General features: G+C 45.4%; 3 protein-coding genes and 1 long non-coding RNA gene across 9 annotated transcripts in view; 3 read left to right on the top strand and 1 right to left on the bottom strand.

The window, feature by feature from the left end:
• Window positions 1-12101, top strand: part of LOC143367547 (growth arrest-specific protein 2) — a 32130-nt gene extending 20029 nt beyond the window's left edge. Inside the window, exons 3-8 of the mRNA XM_076809503.1 lie at window positions 5961-6085; window positions 6210-6351; window positions 7142-7388; window positions 8795-9056; window positions 9702-9827; window positions 10686-12101. Of these exons, the coding sequence (XP_076665618.1) occupies window positions 5961-6085; window positions 6210-6351; window positions 7142-7388; window positions 8795-9056; window positions 9702-9827; window positions 10686-10892 (1109 nt within the window). The 3' untranslated portion in view covers window positions 10893-12101. The remainder of the gene's footprint in view (window positions 1-5960; window positions 6086-6209; window positions 6352-7141; window positions 7389-8794; window positions 9057-9701; window positions 9828-10685) is intronic.
• A 2200-nt stretch (window positions 12102-14301) lies between these two features.
• On the bottom strand, window positions 14302-17510 carry Septin2 (septin 2). The gene is made up of 8 exons (XM_076809504.1): window positions 17359-17510; window positions 16961-17078; window positions 16541-16877; window positions 15469-15580; window positions 15201-15393; window positions 15002-15129; window positions 14755-14928; window positions 14302-14669 (listed from the first exon to the last, which is right to left on the bottom strand). The coding sequence occupies exons 1-8, from the start codon at window positions 17386-17388 to the stop codon at window positions 14496-14498; spliced, it is 1266 nt and encodes a 421-aa protein (XP_076665619.1). The 5' UTR covers window positions 17389-17510; the 3' UTR covers window positions 14302-14495.
• On the top strand, window positions 15508-16681 carry LOC143367549 (uncharacterized). The gene is made up of 2 exons (XR_013085048.1): window positions 15508-15630; window positions 16517-16681. It is a non-coding gene; the product is annotated as an uncharacterized LOC143367549 (long non-coding RNA).
• Window positions 17511-17972: 462 nt separating the features above from the next.
• The window catches only part of Rg (A kinase anchor protein rugose), a 359505-nt gene continuing 358322 nt past the window's right edge, over window positions 17973-19155 (top strand). For 5 of the 6 annotated variants that reach the window (XM_076809081.1, XM_076809073.1, XM_076809083.1 and 2 more), the window contains exon 1: window positions 17973-18334. In XM_076809081.1, coding sequence (XP_076665196.1) covers window positions 18176-18334 — 159 coding nt within the window. In that variant the 5' untranslated portion in view covers window positions 17973-18175. The remainder of the gene's footprint in view (window positions 18335-19155) is intronic. The other variant, XM_076809079.1, reaches the window with a different exon arrangement.

Genomic DNA, 19155 nt, shown 5'->3' with positions numbered 1-19155 from the left:
TTATTATTATTATTATTAAATTAACGGGAGAACCCTATAGATAGAAAGTATAGAGCAAATTAGTACAAAGATAAAGTAAATATAACAAAAACATAAAATAACATTAAATAAAATGTAAAACAATAAAATAAAATAAATAAAAACAAACAAAACAGTCTGAGCCCTAAGACCTAATCACAGCACCAGAGGTGCTTAAATTAATTTAAATTAAATTAAATTACTGAGGTAGCAGTCTCCTAAAGTTAATTTTTTCATTCGACAATATTTTTTTTAACTTTTATACGTCATTCAAAACTTTAATTTAAATAAAACTTTTGCCCATCTGTGGTTCACAAGAGATAATAGGTGAATTTTAAATTTAGTTTTTGTACTGTTTATACAAGTTCGTACGCTACGGGAATTTCCGTTTTTAATAATAATAATTATTTTAAAAGTATGGAGCATTAGCGTCTAATCTTCACCAATTAGATTACCCAAGCGAACGACTATTGTAAACCGGCGTGGAAATCCCACGGAGTCCTCCCACCCACGCCCGTCAGCCGTCAAGGTGTCAAGGCATCCGCAGACAGGGCGGTTGGGCGAATCGCCGAAATTCCACGGAGATTATTGAAATAGCGTAGGGAAGAGTCGCGGGACCTTTCAACCCACACCCCGAGCCGGCCGCGGTTGCGATGGGTCTGACTCAGCCGGAAGTCGGCCGGCCACCCCTCTTCCTTCGTGCCACTTCTTCTCCCTGCATCGCGGGTACCTGAAGCCGCATTACGCATAATGGGCGTACGCCTTCCTAATACGCTTGCGCGTGTGCGAGCTCCACCGAGTCGTGTGTTCTGTTCGGCATGGGTCATGGGCCATGGGCGAGCAGCGACCCGTGCAATCGAACGAGACGAAGCCTCCTGGCAGCCCTGATCGCCGCGCTGATTCAGCCTCGACCCTCCATCGACCCGCCCGAATATCGCTTAGAACGCTTTCAGGGGCAATCCTTGGACGCGCCCAGACGAGACGGTCACTGATACGCGAAGGGAGTACTGAGAGATCGGGGATGGAGCGCTCTGAGAGGTCCATGAGAAAACTTTTCTTAGGCACCGGCTGATGAGCATTTACTACTTTTTATTGGGTCGTAATTTTGGTAGACTTTAGGGTGTATCTTCTACGCCCTGGAAGGAAAGCAAGGGGTTGAATATGGGGAGGTCAGAACAGATTGTTCACTGAAACTCTTTGATCCAAGAACTGCATTTGCATCGAACTGGAAGCGAGTGTCCTCGGCTCGGGGACGCCCAGTGTGGGGTCCGGGTGATGAAATAAAGATTGTCACACGGTGGTATGTTTTATGGCAACGGGCGATCGGAGTAATACATCGCGTTGGAATTAATGCATCGATCGAACAATGTCAAGGACGACGTCGTGGATGCTGAAAAAGGCTTGAATCGGCAGTAAAGAGGTCAAGCGTGTATTAAAATCGAAGGGTAGCGCGCGAAGGATACGAAGGGAATGCAGGTCACGATGCACGGTAGTTATCGATACACGTGACTGTCTCCTATTAGGACCGAGAAAGAAGACGGACGCCCCTGCCAATAAAACCCAGGCAGAGCTCTTCCGTTCCATGAAACGCCGGCAATAAAGTGTACAAGGCCGCGAAGAAATTGATGTGTACAACGGGGTGCCGCTGCTTCGGCTACTGCGAAGCCACTTGTTTCCCTTTCCCCGACAAATACTGTCAGAAGCAGAAAAATAAGCTCGTTGAAGTTGGAGGAAAGCAATGCATTGACAGCAGCCATAAATCACGGGCAAAAGTAATCGCGGAGAGCTGAAATCGAGACATTAGCGAGAAGTGACGTTGCTTCTGTGTCCAATGAAACACAACTTAAAGGTACGTATACACGACGACACTTTTGTGTCTAGATCAAGTGCCTTTTGTGTCTAACTAGAGCTAGTTGTAGCGTCTTCAGTCTAGCTCTAGCTGCAACTCCTGCGACGATAGGTCGAATTCAGTGTCGCGGACAGCTCTAGGCAGTTTCCAATCTTCCGGAAATTTTTTTTGAGTGTCGTGTACACTTGATCTGGACACAAAAGTGTCGTCGTGTAAACGTACCTTAAGGGTACTAGGCAGTCGTTCCTGTCTAAAATGAAGCATTTCTGTTTCAATTAATTGCAAAGAAACCAATTGAAACTGAGACTTGTTCTTTGGCATGAAGTTTATTAACGTCATAAGCTTTAAAAAAATTATTTGTAGAGTCAAAAATAGAAAATATATATTACGCTACAGGTGGATCATTAAAAAGGCTTTTTAAAAAAAGTTTCTTTTGTTTTGCAGGGGTAACTCAGAAACGGAGGTTCCATTCGATTCAAAACAAATTTACTATCCCCCAAGCCCCAAAAGATGAGGTTGTAATTAATTGAAACAGAAATGCTTGATTTTAGACAGGAACGACTAGTACCCTTAAGGGGAGGTTCCGGTCTAGAGCCCATCAAAATAGGTGATCTTTAGGAATTAATTAAAGGAAAACTACTATATATAATTTAATGGAACTTTTTGCATTGTATTAAGGATGCTTTATGTTATAGAAATATATTTTTTGTTTTATAATTAATCTTTGCAGACCGCATTGAGGAGTCATTAAAAATCGAGGCGTCAAAAAATTCATCCAAATCGGTGGGACCTGTATCTCCTAAAGTTATTATCCGATTCGACTGAAACCTTTTTTATTTTGAAGAATATTCTTCTAGCTAGGGGCAAACCAGACAAAATTACAAAATAGTGAAATTTATAATTTTTAAAGGCGTGGAAAGGACGAACAGTATAGTGAAAAGGTAATTTCAAACTGCAAGTGTCGTTATTTTCTAAGAAATGTCATTTTTGTAATTTTTTCTGGTTTTCCCCCTAGCCAGAAGTATATTCTTCAAAATAAAAAAGGTTTCAGTCGAATCGGATAATAACTTTAGGAGATACAGGTCCCACCGATTTTAAGAACACTGTCTCGAGAAAAACGCGTTTAAAGTTTCACCTGAGCGCCGAGTGACCGGTTGTTACCCATACATTTGCCGCTACTCAAGTGCCTATAACTTCGGGAATTTTATGAATTTCAAAATATCCTTTTAAAACATATATTCCTAAAACGTTGAACATTCGATAATGAAATAAAAAAATCGATTTTTAGACCGTAACCTCCCCTTAAACATCGTAAATAAAATTCTCCTCCCAAGTAGTTTAACTTTTGAGTTATTTGCGCACTTTCTCCCAGACCCATCTCGAACACCTCGAGCGATGCGCACGGTTCCCATGGTATAAGCAGACTTTTCAGCATTAACACGTATTTGCTCTCAGCCGATAGGAACTCGTGCGTTACACTCGGTTTCTCATTTCTCTGAAAATCCGACAAGTCCGCTCCGGAGCGGGACCTTTCCCTGCTCGACAAAGTTCACATGGAAATCGGCGTCTAATTGCACCTCCCAGCCTGAAACGCGTTCCCTTAAGCGGCATGGGCGAACATCGAGCCGCATTATTGCCCGTCGTAATGTCGAACATAAATTAGACCTGCGCCGGGGTACAGCGCGAAGTTCCGGGTGACCGAGTTGTCGTTCGTCGCGCGGCTCGCACTCGTACACGCTCACGTCTGTGATCTTTCGTAAGATCGAAAGGGGGTAGGCATCCTACGAGAGCAGCCGTTATCACGAGCGGCTCGGCTCGCCATTGTGTTAGCAGCCATATGCGAACGATATTCGCCAGATCCAGATCCGGCGGAGGTCTGTGTGCACGCGGTGCAGTGGAGCGCACATGCTCCTCCACGTGTCCGTGTCCTGCGGAGCAACGTGTGATGGACTTTACTCCATAAGCCTGCCCGTTAAAGCCTTTTTTCCTCCGGTTCTGCAACCCGGGTTTGCACCCTATTGTTACCACAGGTCGAGTCACGAGCCTGTGGTTCTCATTACCATCCGTATCTACGAGGCTTTATCGCTCCGTCAGCCCAACCTAGTTCACCATTTCCCATCGTATCCCCTCTATATCTATATACACGTGTTGCACGGATCGTGTCGCGGCCGGAGTTTTCCTTAGATCCTCGGCCGTCGATCGTTCGCAGCGGCAGCGTGGGAGAAGAACTACGGGGGAGAAGGTGTTCTGCACACGTTGCCAGTTGCCGCGGGTTCCCCACCGCGGGGCACCGTGCCAGCCGGGTATCGAAAAATCGTGGCCTTGATCCTGTTTGCCAGCCGGCGGTTCTGAACGAAATTGAAATGATTTCGCGAGCAGAGTCACGCGCGAGTTGGCCTATCGTGAGAGTGTCCCGGCGAGATCATTTCTCGCTTGACCGAGCATGCCCGCGGTAAACGAAGTTTCTAGCCGATACATGTTTTCGTGGATCGATCTGCCTAGGCCGAGGCGCGCTGCCCCGTTGGAGGGGCGGAAATCGAGATCGAGCCGCGTCGATTCCACGCGGAGGAGATCCGTTGCTCAGGTAGCGGGCTCCGTAGATAAATCAGAGGTGATTCCGAGTCGCTCGAATCGTTTCTCACGTTCCCTGACGGCCAAGTGTCATCTCGTAGACCTCCGACGCCCTCTTGATGGATCGCGATAGCGATTCGACGCTCCGGCTTAATTTGCCTCTTCGTGAAACTGGCTAGGTCTCCGCTTCGGATACCGATTCCTCGACATCTACATACACGCTTCATGATTATCGTTTACGGTTGTAATGGCGCAGCAGGGGCTTTGTTAAGTTAATGGACTCAGATATTCGTCTTTCGGAAGTTGAAAATCTCGTTTCCAGGTAAATTACGAAAAGCTTTAAGAATTAAGGAACTCGAATTATTTTCGATTATTGTTGTAATTTCTCTAAAAAATGACATCCTTAGTGTACGCTGCAAAAAAGAGGAATTAAATGTCCCTTTCTATAGGACCGTATATCCCACCCTTTAGGAGAAACCGTGTTCACGGAAAATTCTGCAACAAAGCAAAAGTCACCCTGCAGCTGAAGAATGAATTCGCCTATAGTGGAGAGCGTAAGAAGGGTTGCTCCATTGTTCCCAACAATGACGCTACTTCGCCGATACACTTGACTGTTTTCAAGTGACCGTTTATGAAAAACTCCCAACCCTAGGTCGACACAAAGATTGCATTTATTATATACATTATACACCGAGGTATTGACACTTTTCAAACTACACGTACCACCTAGGATACTGAGAAGGCTTCCCATCTTCTTACGAAACTACCTTCAGTAATGGTGTCATTATCAATAGACTATGCAAGTCTGCTAACAAAGTTGAACCTCCAGTTGACGTTTCTTCCGGATCCCTATATACGTTCAAGAGCGCAATAGCTAACTTAGTAGACGACCTTTTACCTAATTACAAGGGAAGATCTCGAACCCGAAAATTAAAAAAATTCTGAAACTTTGTGAATATGTAGGGGATTTCCTCCTGATTACAACGCAATTTTTGTTTGCCACCCAAATGCACTCGGAGGGGGTGAAATTAACCCCCGAAAATTCGGCTATTTTCCGATTTTGTGTTATAACTCGCGAAATGTAAGAGATGGAAAATAAGTTTCGAGACTAAAGTTACTTCTTTTAATTAGATCTATCATTTTGGTAAACAACTTATTATACAGTTCGCGAGTTATAACAGAAAATCGGAAACTAACCGGATTTTTAGGGGTCAATTACACCCCCTTAGAGTGAATTTGGGCAGCAAACAAAAATCGCGTTGTAATCAGGGGGAAATTCCCTACATATTCACGAAGTTTCAGAATTTTTCGAATTTCCGGGTTCGGGATGTTTCCTTGTTAGTATATAAATTATCAATAATTAATTCCAAATTATATCACTCATATTTGTACCAAAGGGTAGCACCCATAAATAAATATTATTATTATTATTTCACGAAAAAGTACTCGGCAAGTTACTGCCGCATTCATTTTTGTGTATACCTACTACGATAAGAAAAATCGATGTCATCCTGCGTTTCAGGTGCTAATTATGTAACGGGAGACAACTTCTTCGATGCCCTCGACAACGGCGTGGTGGTGTGTCGATTGGCAAGGGTGATCCAGGAGAAAGCGAGGGCAGCGATCGACGCTGGAAAAGCGAAGGGGGTGAATAGCTATTAATTAATAAAGCCGCAAGTGCGCTCAATACAGTTAATGCATCGAGATACTCTACTTTTGTCCTACGCTAAATTTTTCCGTAACTAACCAACACCCGATAATTATTTCCCAGCCAGTGCCGGTGATAAGAGGTCGATGCTGGGACAACGCGGCGAGATGGAGCTTCTTCTCGCGCGACAACATGGAGAACTTCATTCAATTCTGCCGTCGCCTGGGCGTCCACGAGAACCTCCTGTTCGAGAGCGACGATCTCGGTAAGAGGCGGTAATTAATTTCAATTAACTGTCGAATCAGTCCGCGGTTTCCACACCCCGGTCCCTGGTGTCGCGGCCCGACGATCCCTCGTGTCGATTAAAAGCGAAATCCCGCCAATTACGTCGCCGAGTCCCGTTCTCGCTGCTCCTGCGCGCGACTATGCAAATCCAGGACGCTCCCGAGGCGAGAGTAATTGCCCCCGAATCGAGAGGAGAAACAGGACGAGCCTCTGCGCTCTTTCTCGCGGCTGACTGCCCTTAAATGCCGGCGGAAACAACGCGCCGCCGTAGCCTCGAGAGTTACGCGATCGTGAAAAGAAATTGGACCTCGAGGTCGCATGGAAATGGTTCACCGAGTCACGCGCCAGCTTCATAACGCTCTTTGCGAAGCGATCCTTGCGAGGGGTGGGTGTCGAAAGCCGCTGGTCGGCGTTGGCAGCTCGACACGGTCAGAGAAGCGTCCAAAGCTTTTCTCTGTTAGCTCTTGTCTGGCTTCCTAAAGCCCGACGTGTCCCAGTTCCTCTTTGATGAGACAGGAGCAGGGAACAAGCGCCTGCAAAGAATGCTTGCGATACTGTGTTGTGTATCATCTCGATGCCACGTTCCGACAACTAATTTCCAAGCGCTCGTTGTGCTTATCCGAAGCAGTGTATCTATGCAGATACGTAAGACCTCTGCTTTGGACCACCTGGAGAGGAGTTTCGAATGATCGTGCTGTTGGATATCGTACTGATACGATATTCTATGCAACGTGGAATCATTATATAGCGTGACGCGTGTAATTTCGCAGTTTTACACGGGCAGCCACGGAACGTGGTGCTGTGCTTGCTGGAAGTGGCTCGATTGGCTTCGAGATACTCGGTGGAGCCACCGGGGCTCGTGCAGCTCGAGAGGGAAATCGCCGCTGAACAGGAGAGGGATCTTCACTGTTTGTCCGATAGCGGTATTTCCCACAGCAGCCTGGTTTCCTGGCAATTTCAATCGCCGTCCCCAACCGCGACGCCCAGGCCTCCGCCGGAGAAGATCAAACACAGCAGGTACGTGTCGCCTTCCCCTTCGTTCACCTTCCCGTCAATTCGTACGCAAGTTCCCCGCGTCTTCGAGCGACGAGACTGCCGTCACGAGAGACTCCAGCAGGGAGGGATTAACCAGAAGGACACGGGGCTCTCGGTTTGCTGGAAAAGGATTCGCTTAATGGGCGAAGCTGCGAGGCGTTACGTTCTCGGAAAGACAGCGCGCGCTTGCCTCAACCGTAACGCAATGCCGTAGGAGTGGCGGCGTTTCGCAGCGTGTAAACCTTACGGTATTTACGCCGAAGTCGTGGCAGAAACGACGGCGTAATTATGATAAGTAACAGAAAGCGTGCGCGCCTCTTCTTTAACAACCGTTGTCGTAAAAACCGCGTCGGGAAACGTTTTAATGAAGACCATGATCACTGTATCGTGCCGGCGCGTGTCGGGAAATTAGTGGCGGCAGTGAAATGAAAATCCTCCCCGAAGCCTGTGCTCGATCGCGCAGATTCGAGGAGTGGTTGAAAGATTTGGCGATCAGCGAATGTTTCGTTCGTCCTGTACCTTAGGGGACATTCCAAGCGAAATCGGACACTTTTTGCAGTTACATTTCGGATGTGGCTGAAATTTGAATATGTTGTAGTCTTTAGGGATATATAAACATATCTCGGAGGATTGGGTAATACACATATTGGGTAATCAAATGTATAACATTCCATTTAGAGAACTAAAAGTCACCCTCGTTTCAAGGAAAATATTGCGAACACCTAAAATTGAGAGACCGTATTATGTTGGATATGAAAAACAGTAAGAGTTTTCCTCCTTCAGTTTTTTTCAAATACTTACCACTTTCGAGAATCCTGTATAAGAATATCAGGTATAGCCGCTTGACCGCTGCGGGTACCGCACGGTCCGACGAGCCGGTGCTGGACGACGCAGCGTCAACTTTCGGCAATTTTCACAAGGCCAATTTTAAAATGCCCATACTTTTGACAATTAGACCATGAAGGGGAAGGTTCGAACTATATTCTGTGTTTTTTCAGAATTTTAAAATCACCCCCGTTGTTAAAAAACTGCATTTGTTTAAAATAATTGCACAAAAATGGTTAAAAAAATTTGTTTCCGAAACTGAAATAATTTATTCTTAAAACTTCAATGTCTTTTCTATAAATCGCCGTGAACCTCATCTCCATGCGTTTACTACATCCATAGTTATAATTTATTGAAAAAAAGTTAGCACTTACCTTCAAACAGCTGTAAAATCGTCATTTTTCAAAATTGTCGAAAATCCTTCGAGATATGTTTATATATCCCTAAAGACTACAGCATAATCAAATTTCAGCCACATCCGCAATGTTACTCCAAAAAGTGTCCGATTTCGGAACTTTTGGAACGTCCCTTAGACAAGTGGATAAAAAGTTAACATTTTGCAGTTCAGCGTCGGAGGTAGCGTTGACAGCTACGCGGTGGTTGGATCCAACGAACGGCGCGGCCCACGAGCCCGAAATGCGAAGGTCGGTGAGCGATAATGGTCCAACGGGTAGCGACGGCGTGCCCAGCGATACGACGGAGGACGACTGGTCTCGTGGAAGCGCGGAGGATCCGGACGAGGTTCCATCACCATCCAGCTCACCTTTGCCCTCGCCAGCTGAACCGCCAGAACACACGGGACCTATAACGGAACTCGATCGCAAGGTACAACGATTCGACCTGAAAGTAAAATAGGGTTCGAAGTAGATCTTCCTTAACACTCGACTGGTACTAGTCTAAACAGTGGTAGCTTTCGAATGACACCTCACAAGGACCCTCCTCTACTTCCTATTTCTTTTTATTCCCCGGAGTAAACATCACGTACTTGATTTTAGCACCACCTTACAAGCTATACCTACTAGTCGAGAGTCTCCCCATTCACCGCGGCCTCTGAAAATCTTGGGAATCCTATTTAAAAGTACCTACCACACGCGAGCCTGTAATTCACCAATGTATACTCGCACATGACGTTGCACGCGTAAGTCGCATCGCGTCACGTTCGCCACGGGCGCTGGGAGCAAGGAACAGGGAGGAAGAAAGGAACAATGGAAGCAAACGGCTCGCTTTAAGCCTTTTGCACGTATGCGTTTGCACGCTCGTAGATCCTCGCGTGTCGAATTCCTGCATGCCAACGAGCGGATGCGTTACCAGGCTCCGCATCTTCCACTTTGCCCGCGACAGACCCGGGCAACGATTTATCTCACGCGGCGATCGATCGTCCTTCGTTGGACGTCCGCGTGAAAATACCTACCCCGTTGGCAATTTTCATCGGTCACTTTTATATCGTGCCGTGTGCTGCTCTGGTTCTAGGTGAGGAGGGCCACCGAGGCCATTCAGAGACTCTGCCAGTGCCCCTCGAAGAAGTGCTCCAAGCTGAAGGTGCGCAAGGTTGGCGAAGGACGCTACCACATTGCGGGCCGGAACGTCTTCATCAGGGTATGTGGTCTCTTTTATGTACTCTTGCTGGTTTTCTTCTTGGGTGTAGAGAAAGTAAAATTACACTTCCATGGGCATTATATTTGATACAGTTTTTATTATCGTAACGGAGCTAGTCTCTGGCAGGAACTATATTTGAATCGGAATGTTGAATTATTACTTCTTATCAGATTCCGTCATGTCGAGTGGTCTTCTTCGTAGATCTCACAGGTTGCTGAAATTTTTAGAGCCTATCACTCCTTCGTCCTCGCGAAATAGCTTTGTCTCTGCACTCCTGTAAACAGGGGCGGACTTGAAGATTTGGCGCCCCCAGGCTAATAAGCGTCTGCTACCCTTTCCGCAAAATATCATCAAATATTTTAATTTAAAAGAGTCGAGTCAATTTGAAAAATTATTCAATGTGTCAACTCACATCTGAGAGAAAAATAATTGCTATTATAGTTGTCTCAAGCCTCTGTGTTTAAACTGTTTAAAGTTTTCCCAATTTCTTTCGCTGAAAATTTTTCGCCCCCCACAATTTGCCGCTTCCCAAAATTGATCACTCCCCAAAATTTGCCGCTTCCCAAAATTGATCACTCCCCAAAATTTGTCGGTTCCCAAAATTTGCCACTTCCCAAAATTTACCGTCCCCCCAAATTTATGACTCCAAAAGTTTTCGGCTCCCCAAAAGTTATCGTTCACCAAGATTTGTCGCCCTAGCCAATACCCAAATCCACTCCTCTCTGTAAACATCTCTGAAGTTACTCAGTGTAAGGGTGTATTTCTTGAACGGACGAATCTCGCTGCATATTTGCACACGTCGCGTAGCGGGTGGTAAAAGCGCGGCAGCTAATGACCGTGGTACCGGCGTGTTCGCAGCTTTTGAAGGGGAGACACATGATGGTCAGAGTGGGCGGGGGCTGGGACACCTTGGAGCACTTCCTGGCGAGGCACGACCCCTGTCAGGTGAGGACCCTCAACCGCGAGAGCACGCTGCCTTCTCCGCACGGCAACAAGCACACCAACTTTCTTCCAATTCGCGCCAAGTATCGCAGCCCTCCGCCGGAGTCCGTCTCGGCCCGCTAGCCTAAAAAGCACAGTGCCTGTTACAAGTCCACGCTACTTCACGTTCATGCTGCTGTTAGTCTGTTCCGTACGAGTAGAGAGTACACGAAGGGGGACACACGTCGACGGGGTGGCGTTGCGAGGCGGAGCATTTCTATATCCACGAACTAGTGATTGACACGCGGCCTGGTTAGGGGAGCTACGCTGATAGAGACACGATGGGATATCGATGGACGATTGAAATTCTCGCGGAGCATAAGGGATCGGACCGATATCACATCTTCCTTCGTTCCAACCACTCGCGGTGCGTTGACGATATTGAGGGATTTTCGAGGGTTCTTTTAGACCTCGTTGAGCGACAGAGTATATACTGTCGATTCACTATCAGCGAACGGTCCCGGGCGGCGCGTGGAGTTCACGCCACGCCTGCCCAGCTATGTACACGATTGCAATCTCTTCTATTCTCGTAGCCGTACTCGTACACGCTGCACCAAGTGCACCTATTTCTTACATGCATAAGTTATACAGGGGATGGCACTATTTTTTACCACATGTCATGTAATACCGGTTGGGGAGCACTAATGTTTAACGTACGTCCTTACAAGCGTGTTAATATGCCATCTTCTCGCGGGAAGGTCCGCTCGGTGAATCGCGAGTACTCGCGACGCTCGACTGTACGCAGTATCTTTACCTCTTGTTATCCTCTCTTGTTTCAACTATCCCCGACGAACGTATGTATCGACACTGTTACACTCAGTCGGCCACTCTTCTACTCTATTGCCGAGTTACGCATTACGTTTATACAGGATGCGTATGCAGGGCGGGGCACGCTGGTGGTGCCACTTCGATGACTCGGAAAATTGCTTTCAAAGAGCGTCGCATCCTGCAGCGGGTGCCCGTGCGAAATGCGCTGTTAAGATTTACCGATCGCTTACGCATCTCAGGATTTCTTGGCCCACTGCCGATAGTTCAAGTGGCGACGAATATCTTAGATAGTACCGAAACTATCTAGCTTCGTTTTTATACAGAGAAGTTGACTTCCATTTAAAAACCTGACCTATTGCTAAAGTATGCGGCGATCGAACCACTTTTCGTTGAAATCAATACTCGCAGTGTCATCGAAGCCTCCCCGAACCACGTGCCCCACTCCTCTATGTATAAACCCAACGTACACAGATATTTATTTGTACCATTTTGTCGTTCTTACGTATTAAACAGTACACGGTACTACTCTTCGTACGATGTTCACTCGCTTCCTAGTTAAAACGGTTCACACCCTTTGGGCGCTGCTTTGAATCGGCCCCCGTGTGCGGGGAACGCCCGTCGGCGTTCGACAGTACCTAATCAATCGTTAAGAAACGAAGCCGCCGGATTTTCGCACACGGTGCACGCCGATCGCGTCGAGTACTAAATGAAGCACCGAAAGGGTTGAGCGTCATGCATTCCACGGACGACAGGCATATTGACGCTTGATTTGGAAATTGTCTAACAGAAATAGAGAGGAGGGCAATGCACCTGGTAGAGGTAGCTTCACGAACGCAATGACCAAAGTTCGTAGCTTGGTACGTCGAAGCGACGCCTGCGAGCAGCTTATCGGGACCGTCGTTTGCGTCGCAGGATAACGATCCGCTCTCGATTGTAACGGCCCGTGCGAAGCCATTCCAGAGGTCGATCCGCGCGTGTGATTAGAAGGAAGTGCAATTAAGGACTCAGGTAATGCCGTCTTGTCCATGTCGATGGGGGCTTTGTCCCCTTTAACGCCGCAGGAAATTGTGCTTTTCGAGCTAACGATTCCGTCTTGCAGAGAGCAATACAATTTATGGGGTAATCCTCCGAGGTTCGGGATTGCGGGGAACGTGAATGTACTTGACGATTATTACTCATACACGTTGGTCATTGCTGCTGTTGCCTGCAAAGGCGAATCTCATAGTGCACTTAAGCATCTCTCGCCGATAAGCAATTGTAAGGCACACAGATTATAACGAATCACAGGGTCGGTCGCAATTGTTCCATCTTTTATTGTAAATATACCTTTTCTTTTTATCGTACTCGATGAAGTAATAAATAATTGACAGAGTATCGCGGTATGGGGTCAAAGTGATTTGGCACCGGGGGGTGGTTTCTTATTTATAAAAATTGTTACAGTTACATTGTGTGCTCGAACGGGGGGTGTTCTCGAGTTGCTTCCTCTTTCATATTCCACGCTCCTATATTCACCGACCCTGAAATAATTAATTACTCTTTGGCACATAATCGATACGTATTAAAGATCGGCTACACGTAAAATGCTTCACGATAACTGCCATAATATATATGTTTTGTACTTTTATAATAAATACGTAGGATAAGGGATACGGATGGACGAAGTACGGTCGATATTACAGCGCGACATGTGTTTGTTGGGTTCACAGAAATGCAAGGGCACAGGCATGTGCAACGGAATACCAAAGCAAAGAAATCCGCGACGAGTGTTGTCGGCACGTTGAGGCTGTCAACGTTGCCGTTCAAGGAGTATTTTTTCTTCTTTTTGTTAGACTTTTTCCTCACCCTTACTCTAAATTGACTGTACCATAGCGTGTTACGTTTCGTAAATTATTTGTCCGCCGCGTAGTGTGTGTGTAATCTACTCCGTTTAAGGTATTTCGTTCGTATTGGCGCAGAGACTGTATTTATTTGTACATGATAACGCGATGATATATTGCTATGTAATAGCGATCGAGGTGATTTCATTGCTATTCGCAGACATGGATTTTGCTACGCGCGAATGAGACGATTCCGCCATATTATATTACTATAAACGTGTTACTCGATAAGTTTGCCCTAGGTCGATTAAGTTATCTGTACCTGCTTGCTTCTACGCAGAGTATCGAGAATGTTTCCATCAGTTTTTTCCTAAACGATTTCCGAGGAAATCATTTTACGCGTGTCGTAAGGTATACATAGGTTGCTATCGTATAACGTTATCCTTAGAACGATCGAACCTGTTCTGAAGAAAATTAATTTATTTAAAGCATACGCGAAATTTGTTGGAAATCGGAACAAATTTATAAAGGCTTATAAAGTGATCATATCACGTACGCTATTCTCGGTTCTTGCTTAACGTTAGTAATCAAAACATGCTTCTGTAAAACTTAGATGGTAATTCGTACGTTTCATGTAACGTTTATCGCTAATAACGTTAGCTTCACTTAAGTACGATACTATTTGTGTTAATTGTTATATTTTGTTGAACAATAAAATGTTTAATTACGAATGCCTCCGATGTAATCGTACAACGAACGCGATCGGCATTTATATCTTCGGGGGTGAGATGTGTTTGGACAAGTTTGTAGGTAACAAATATATTTTTATTTGTCTTAGGGTGCAGATGTTAATACAAAACGTAAATTATGTTCGGTAAACATCACTGTTTTAGCAATAATCAGTCTGATATAAGTAAAACCTATAATTATATAAATGATACAATACGATAGACGTTACAGCGCTTGTAAACTTTGGATAATTTAATTTTAATTTCAGTAGTCAGTTACTAAGTAATTAAAATAATAATACTCTTACGTATGGAGTTAGAATGTGTGGCGTCGTATTCATTTGTTTCAAGACGCGTCGTCAGTGGCGACCGTTCTATTTCTTCTTACTCTTTCCCAACGTTAATGTGTGATGCTGGGGCTGCTGAGCGAACTGCATTTTTCGTCTATTTAATTCTAAAATATCGTCCTCGAGTTTCTTCCTGCTCTCTTCTACCTTCTTCTTTTCCTCTGTGTGATCTTTTTTCAGTTTATCGAACTTGTTGTGAAGCTGAAAGTTACACGCGGCGTTACAAACCATAGAAACGGAGCGCTGAAATATCGCAAGGTGAATATATATATATATATATTTATACCTCTTTTTCTGCCTCCTTCAATTCAGCCTCCTTCTCCTTTACTCGCGCCACGAACATCTGTCGCATTTCGTCTTCCTTCTGTTGGAGCTCTTGTAGATGAATGGATCTCTTTGCCTCGCAGGTTTGTTGGAAGCTAACCGGTTTATTATCGCTATCGACATCGCTGAATCCCATCTGAAAATCAGTATGAAACATCGACAATTGTATCTGAAATCCGGGAGGAATCTTATCTCGCGAAAATAATTACCTGCTCTAGTCGCTTTTTACGATAGAGCTCGTAATGACGACAGTGCGTCTTCTCTCTCATATCTTCCATGTTTGTCCTTATTAACATTTCGCGCAATTTAACGAAATCGCAGTGCGACTCGTTTTCCACTGCAACAAGAAACATTTATTAGATTATTGGAATACAGTGAAATATCGATATATAGATGAGAGTAATTCACCTTGCACTGTGCCCCACGGATATTGCCGAGAACGCATCATTTTGTTCCCAACTCGGACGAAATCCGTGCTGCCGACTACCGCGAAAGGTACATGGGCGTTCATACTAGAATTCACTTCGGCGACGCTTTCGTCGTCAGTGGGGAACTGATAAATGTGAACTCCATTGTTTTGTAATTCGGATATAATTTTGCTCTGAAACGGATGGAGCTATATAACGAATATAATTCATAAAAGTTACGATGCTTGGGCACAATATTTCTAACGTACCTTGAACTTTTGTAATTCTGTTTTAGATATTGTATCAGCTTTAGCAATAATTGGAATGATATTAACTTTTGTGTCCAGTTTCTTCATGCACACAAGGTCGATGGATTTCAATCTACAGTTACACGTTGGAAAATCATTAGGATTAAAGAAACACTTAAGGGGGTATTCTACCCAAAAATTCGATTTTTTTGCTTGATTTTCTAATAGTTTAGGGTTTCGATAATATGTCTAAAATATTAAGGTGAAATTCGATAATCTCCCAGAGTTATAGGGGCTTAAGACCGCAGCGTGGCCGGCAGTCGTTCCCTCGATCCTTGTATCTAAAGACGCTATTGACTGCCACCAGAGAAGAGAGGGCTGCCCAACATGATTTTTTTGAAGCTGAGGAAGGTTTCCTCTACGGTCCTGGTATACCAGATTAGGGATAAGTTACAGAAATTAGTTGTTATATACCGTAACTTCAGTCGTAAAGGTCGTAACTGCATGAAAAGCTTTAAACGCGGTTTTCTCGAAACAATTTTTTTAGATCGAGCGCACATTTTTCTCGAAAACTACTGGACCGATTGAGCTAAAATTTGACACACATTCAAAGTGAATGTGTACCTATAGCCCGAACTAGAATTATATCAATAGTTTTAATACAACCTCCCCCGCACCTTGTTTTAGCTCAAGAAAAGTCGAAAAAATCAAATATAAATTTTTAAACAGCTGCGATTTCGGTAACAATGTCCGAACTTGCTTACATCTAGTTCGGGCGATAACTATACTCGAACAGATTTAAAAAATCTTTGGTACTTTCATTTCTGATGACTAAATCGGCCGCAATTCGTGCACCCAATGGAGCCATTTTCTGATGACATGACCCCGCGCTTCGGCGTGTAACTTGTACAAATTTCAATATAATGCATTAAAAAAATTTGTGTTGATAGTTCAAACACTACCAAATATGTGTGCAAAACCCCTGCACTGTAGGTGCAATAGATTTTTCAGAATTAGTTTCCAAATATCTCCTTCAAAAACGAGTAGACTAGAATACCCCCTTAATAAGAAACATTTTCCATTGCATATTTACCCGTGGCCGGTAGGGCAAATGAAATACAGACAAACGTGAATGCGACTGTCGTGATAAGTCGGCAGTGAGCGTTTTATCTTTAGCTCTTCTTGCAGATATGCCTCGAATTGGGCATCGATGTAATCGACAACAGCTTTGAAGCTGTCTTCCTTGTTAATCTGATCCCCATATCCGACTGTATCGACGATCGTGAGCTTTAACCTAACATTGCTTTCTTGCAGCTCGTACGTATGGGCTTTGAGCTTGACGGAAGGAAGATTATGAGGGCTTGGGGTGGATTCGAAGCTTGTATTAAACAGCGAATCCATGAGGGTGGATTTCCCAAGGCCAGTCTCACCTGTGGGAATGATAACCATCGATATAAACAACAGCGATGATCCGTAGCATGAATATTAATAAACAACAGAGTATTTCGCGTACCAATGCACAAGATATTAAAGACAAATCCATTTTGAACCGATTTATTCACCAACTGGTCCGGAAGACTGTCAAATCCAACATGACCGGATAACTTCAAATTACGGATCAAGTTTTCCAACTGAAAGTACGAATTCGCCATAAATGTTAGGAGCAACGAATCGGCCGGAAATTAACAGTACTATCCATAAATGGTACGGTACAACGCTTTCGAAAGGCTACTGTTGTTGTGACAGAATAGCGAACCAACGCCCTTCAAGCAGTAAACACTACGCATACATCCGCCAGTGTCCAGGATTATATTTACACATAAAGGGGGACAGCCGAACGAGTATTTGCGTAAGGAAGACAGCCAGAAACAAAGTAACGTAGGCGTGAAATTTAAAAAAAACGACACGTACCTTGGCACGCTCAACATCCGCTGACGCCATTTTTACCACTAGTGACGCCAGCGTTTACTCATACCGCAGTTCTCTGTAACCCCTCGCGCAAATACACGCACACACGTAGCCGCGTACGTGCGATTCATAATACACGCGCGTGTAAATTAAAGATAAAATCGAATCGAATTATTTCGGTGCGCCATGTTCCGATTATTCCGTTACGCTTGAACGCGGCTTCATAAATACAGAGTACAAATTTCACGTTATCTGTTTACCGTGCACGCGAATTAACAGATGCAAATAACAAATATCCATATTATCCTAAACAATCTACAAAGCGCCACTGATTGGCCCCCGCATGTGTAGCACGAACGCGGGAGCATTTTCGAACGCGCGTTGCAATTACATGGCAATGGTAAATCAGGCTTGCGCGGCATTAAAATATTCGCACCCTCGTTGCGCGTGGCTGCGTGGCAGCAGGCGCCGAAATCTATAGAAATCGAAGGGGTGGTGGGACATTTTGTTCGGGACTCGTTGGATTTCGGGTTCGTAAACCCCGCTGCCAGCGACGCCGGCGGCGGCGCGCGCCGGCTCGGGTAGGAACTTACGAGCTCAGTATGTGCCGGAACTGCGAGCGCGACGCTAGGGTGTTTCGCGGTGCGGTGCTGGCAGACCCCTCATAACAGTGTCTACTTTCTAACATGGCAGATCAATTTGTGTTGTATTATCATGTGACGGGGAAAAGCTCTCGCGCATAAGACGATCCTTTGTGTAAACTATCGTAGATCCTCCTCGCCGGGGGAAAACGTGTTGCCAGCCGCATAATACCGTCGCGATGGCGGACATGAAAAGTCCACCGTTCAGTGACATTAAACGGCCGGAGGAGGTGGTGGCGATGGCGATGAACGACAGCCTCAAATTCGCCGTGCTGATCGGGCTGATCGAAGTGGGACAGGTGTCGAATCGGGAAGTTGTCAACACCGTGCTTCATCTGGTGAGTAGGCGTGAATTTTTCTTAAACCCCCCCTCCCGGTGCGCCGGCCGTCCGTTTCACGGCCATTCCCGCCGATTTCGGAGCATCGGGCCAAGTCTGTCAACTGGAACTGTCAAACCGATGTGCCGGGCCGATCGTGCGATCGAAATAATTGCCTCATTTTCCGCGGATCCGGCCCGATGGCGCGCGCGTGGATCACAGGTGAGAACGTCGCGAACGGTTGACAGGCTTTCCTCGCACGATTGTATTCAACTTTAACCGCAAAACCTCGCTGGAATATCGCCGAGATACCTTTATGGAAATGCGGTCGTCCTTGCTGCACGTTTTTGCCCGCAGAAACGATACTCGAAATACGACGAGCGTCGAGCAGCTCCGACGCGTTTATCGCTTGTCATTCGGAGCACAGTGGTTTTACTGCTGGCAGTTCGCTTTACGGTTGAAACTTTTCCGTGTCGTGTGCTAGAACAAATTCTCGCTCGCCTGTAACTACGTTTGCTTTATTATGCCAGGCACTGTTACCGAACCTGTCACAGAGGAACAGGGCCGGCAGTGCTGTGTCAGCGATTTTATAGTTTAATACTAGTAGTGGCATTTTATTGCTACTGCTATATTATTCCGGATCAGTACTAGCGATATTACCGTAGGAACATATAGCTTGCACGCTAGCAGCGGCGTGTTAGCGTCGTACCAGTATAAACTAGTAACGACAAACTATCACTCCTACATCGAACACATTGTGATCCCGTTTTGAGAATAATCAAGTAGCGCCGCGATAGTTATTTATACATTTAGTTCCTTTAAAACCTCGCAGCGGGGAGCTT

The sequence above is a fragment of the Andrena cerasifolii genome, chromosome 3, assembly GCF_050908995.1.
Source record: "Andrena cerasifolii isolate SP2316 chromosome 3, iyAndCera1_principal, whole genome shotgun sequence".
NCBI lineage: Eukaryota > Metazoa > Arthropoda > Insecta > Hymenoptera > Andrenidae > Andrena > Andrena cerasifolii.
This window is presented reverse-complemented; position numbering and strand designations above follow the sequence as displayed.

Coding starts and splice junctions, on each gene's coding strand:
- Septin2 (XM_076809504.1), bottom strand. CDS start 17,388: ATGGCGTCAGCGGATGTTGAGCGTGCCAAG. Junction 17,079..17,358: donor CGGATGTTGAGCGTGCCAAG/GTACGTGTCGTT, acceptor TCGTACTTTCAG/TTGGAAAACTTGATCCGTAA. Junction 14,929..15,001: donor GTAAAAAGCGACTAGAGCAG/GTAATTATTTTC, acceptor ACTGATTTTCAG/ATGGGATTCAGCGATGTCGA.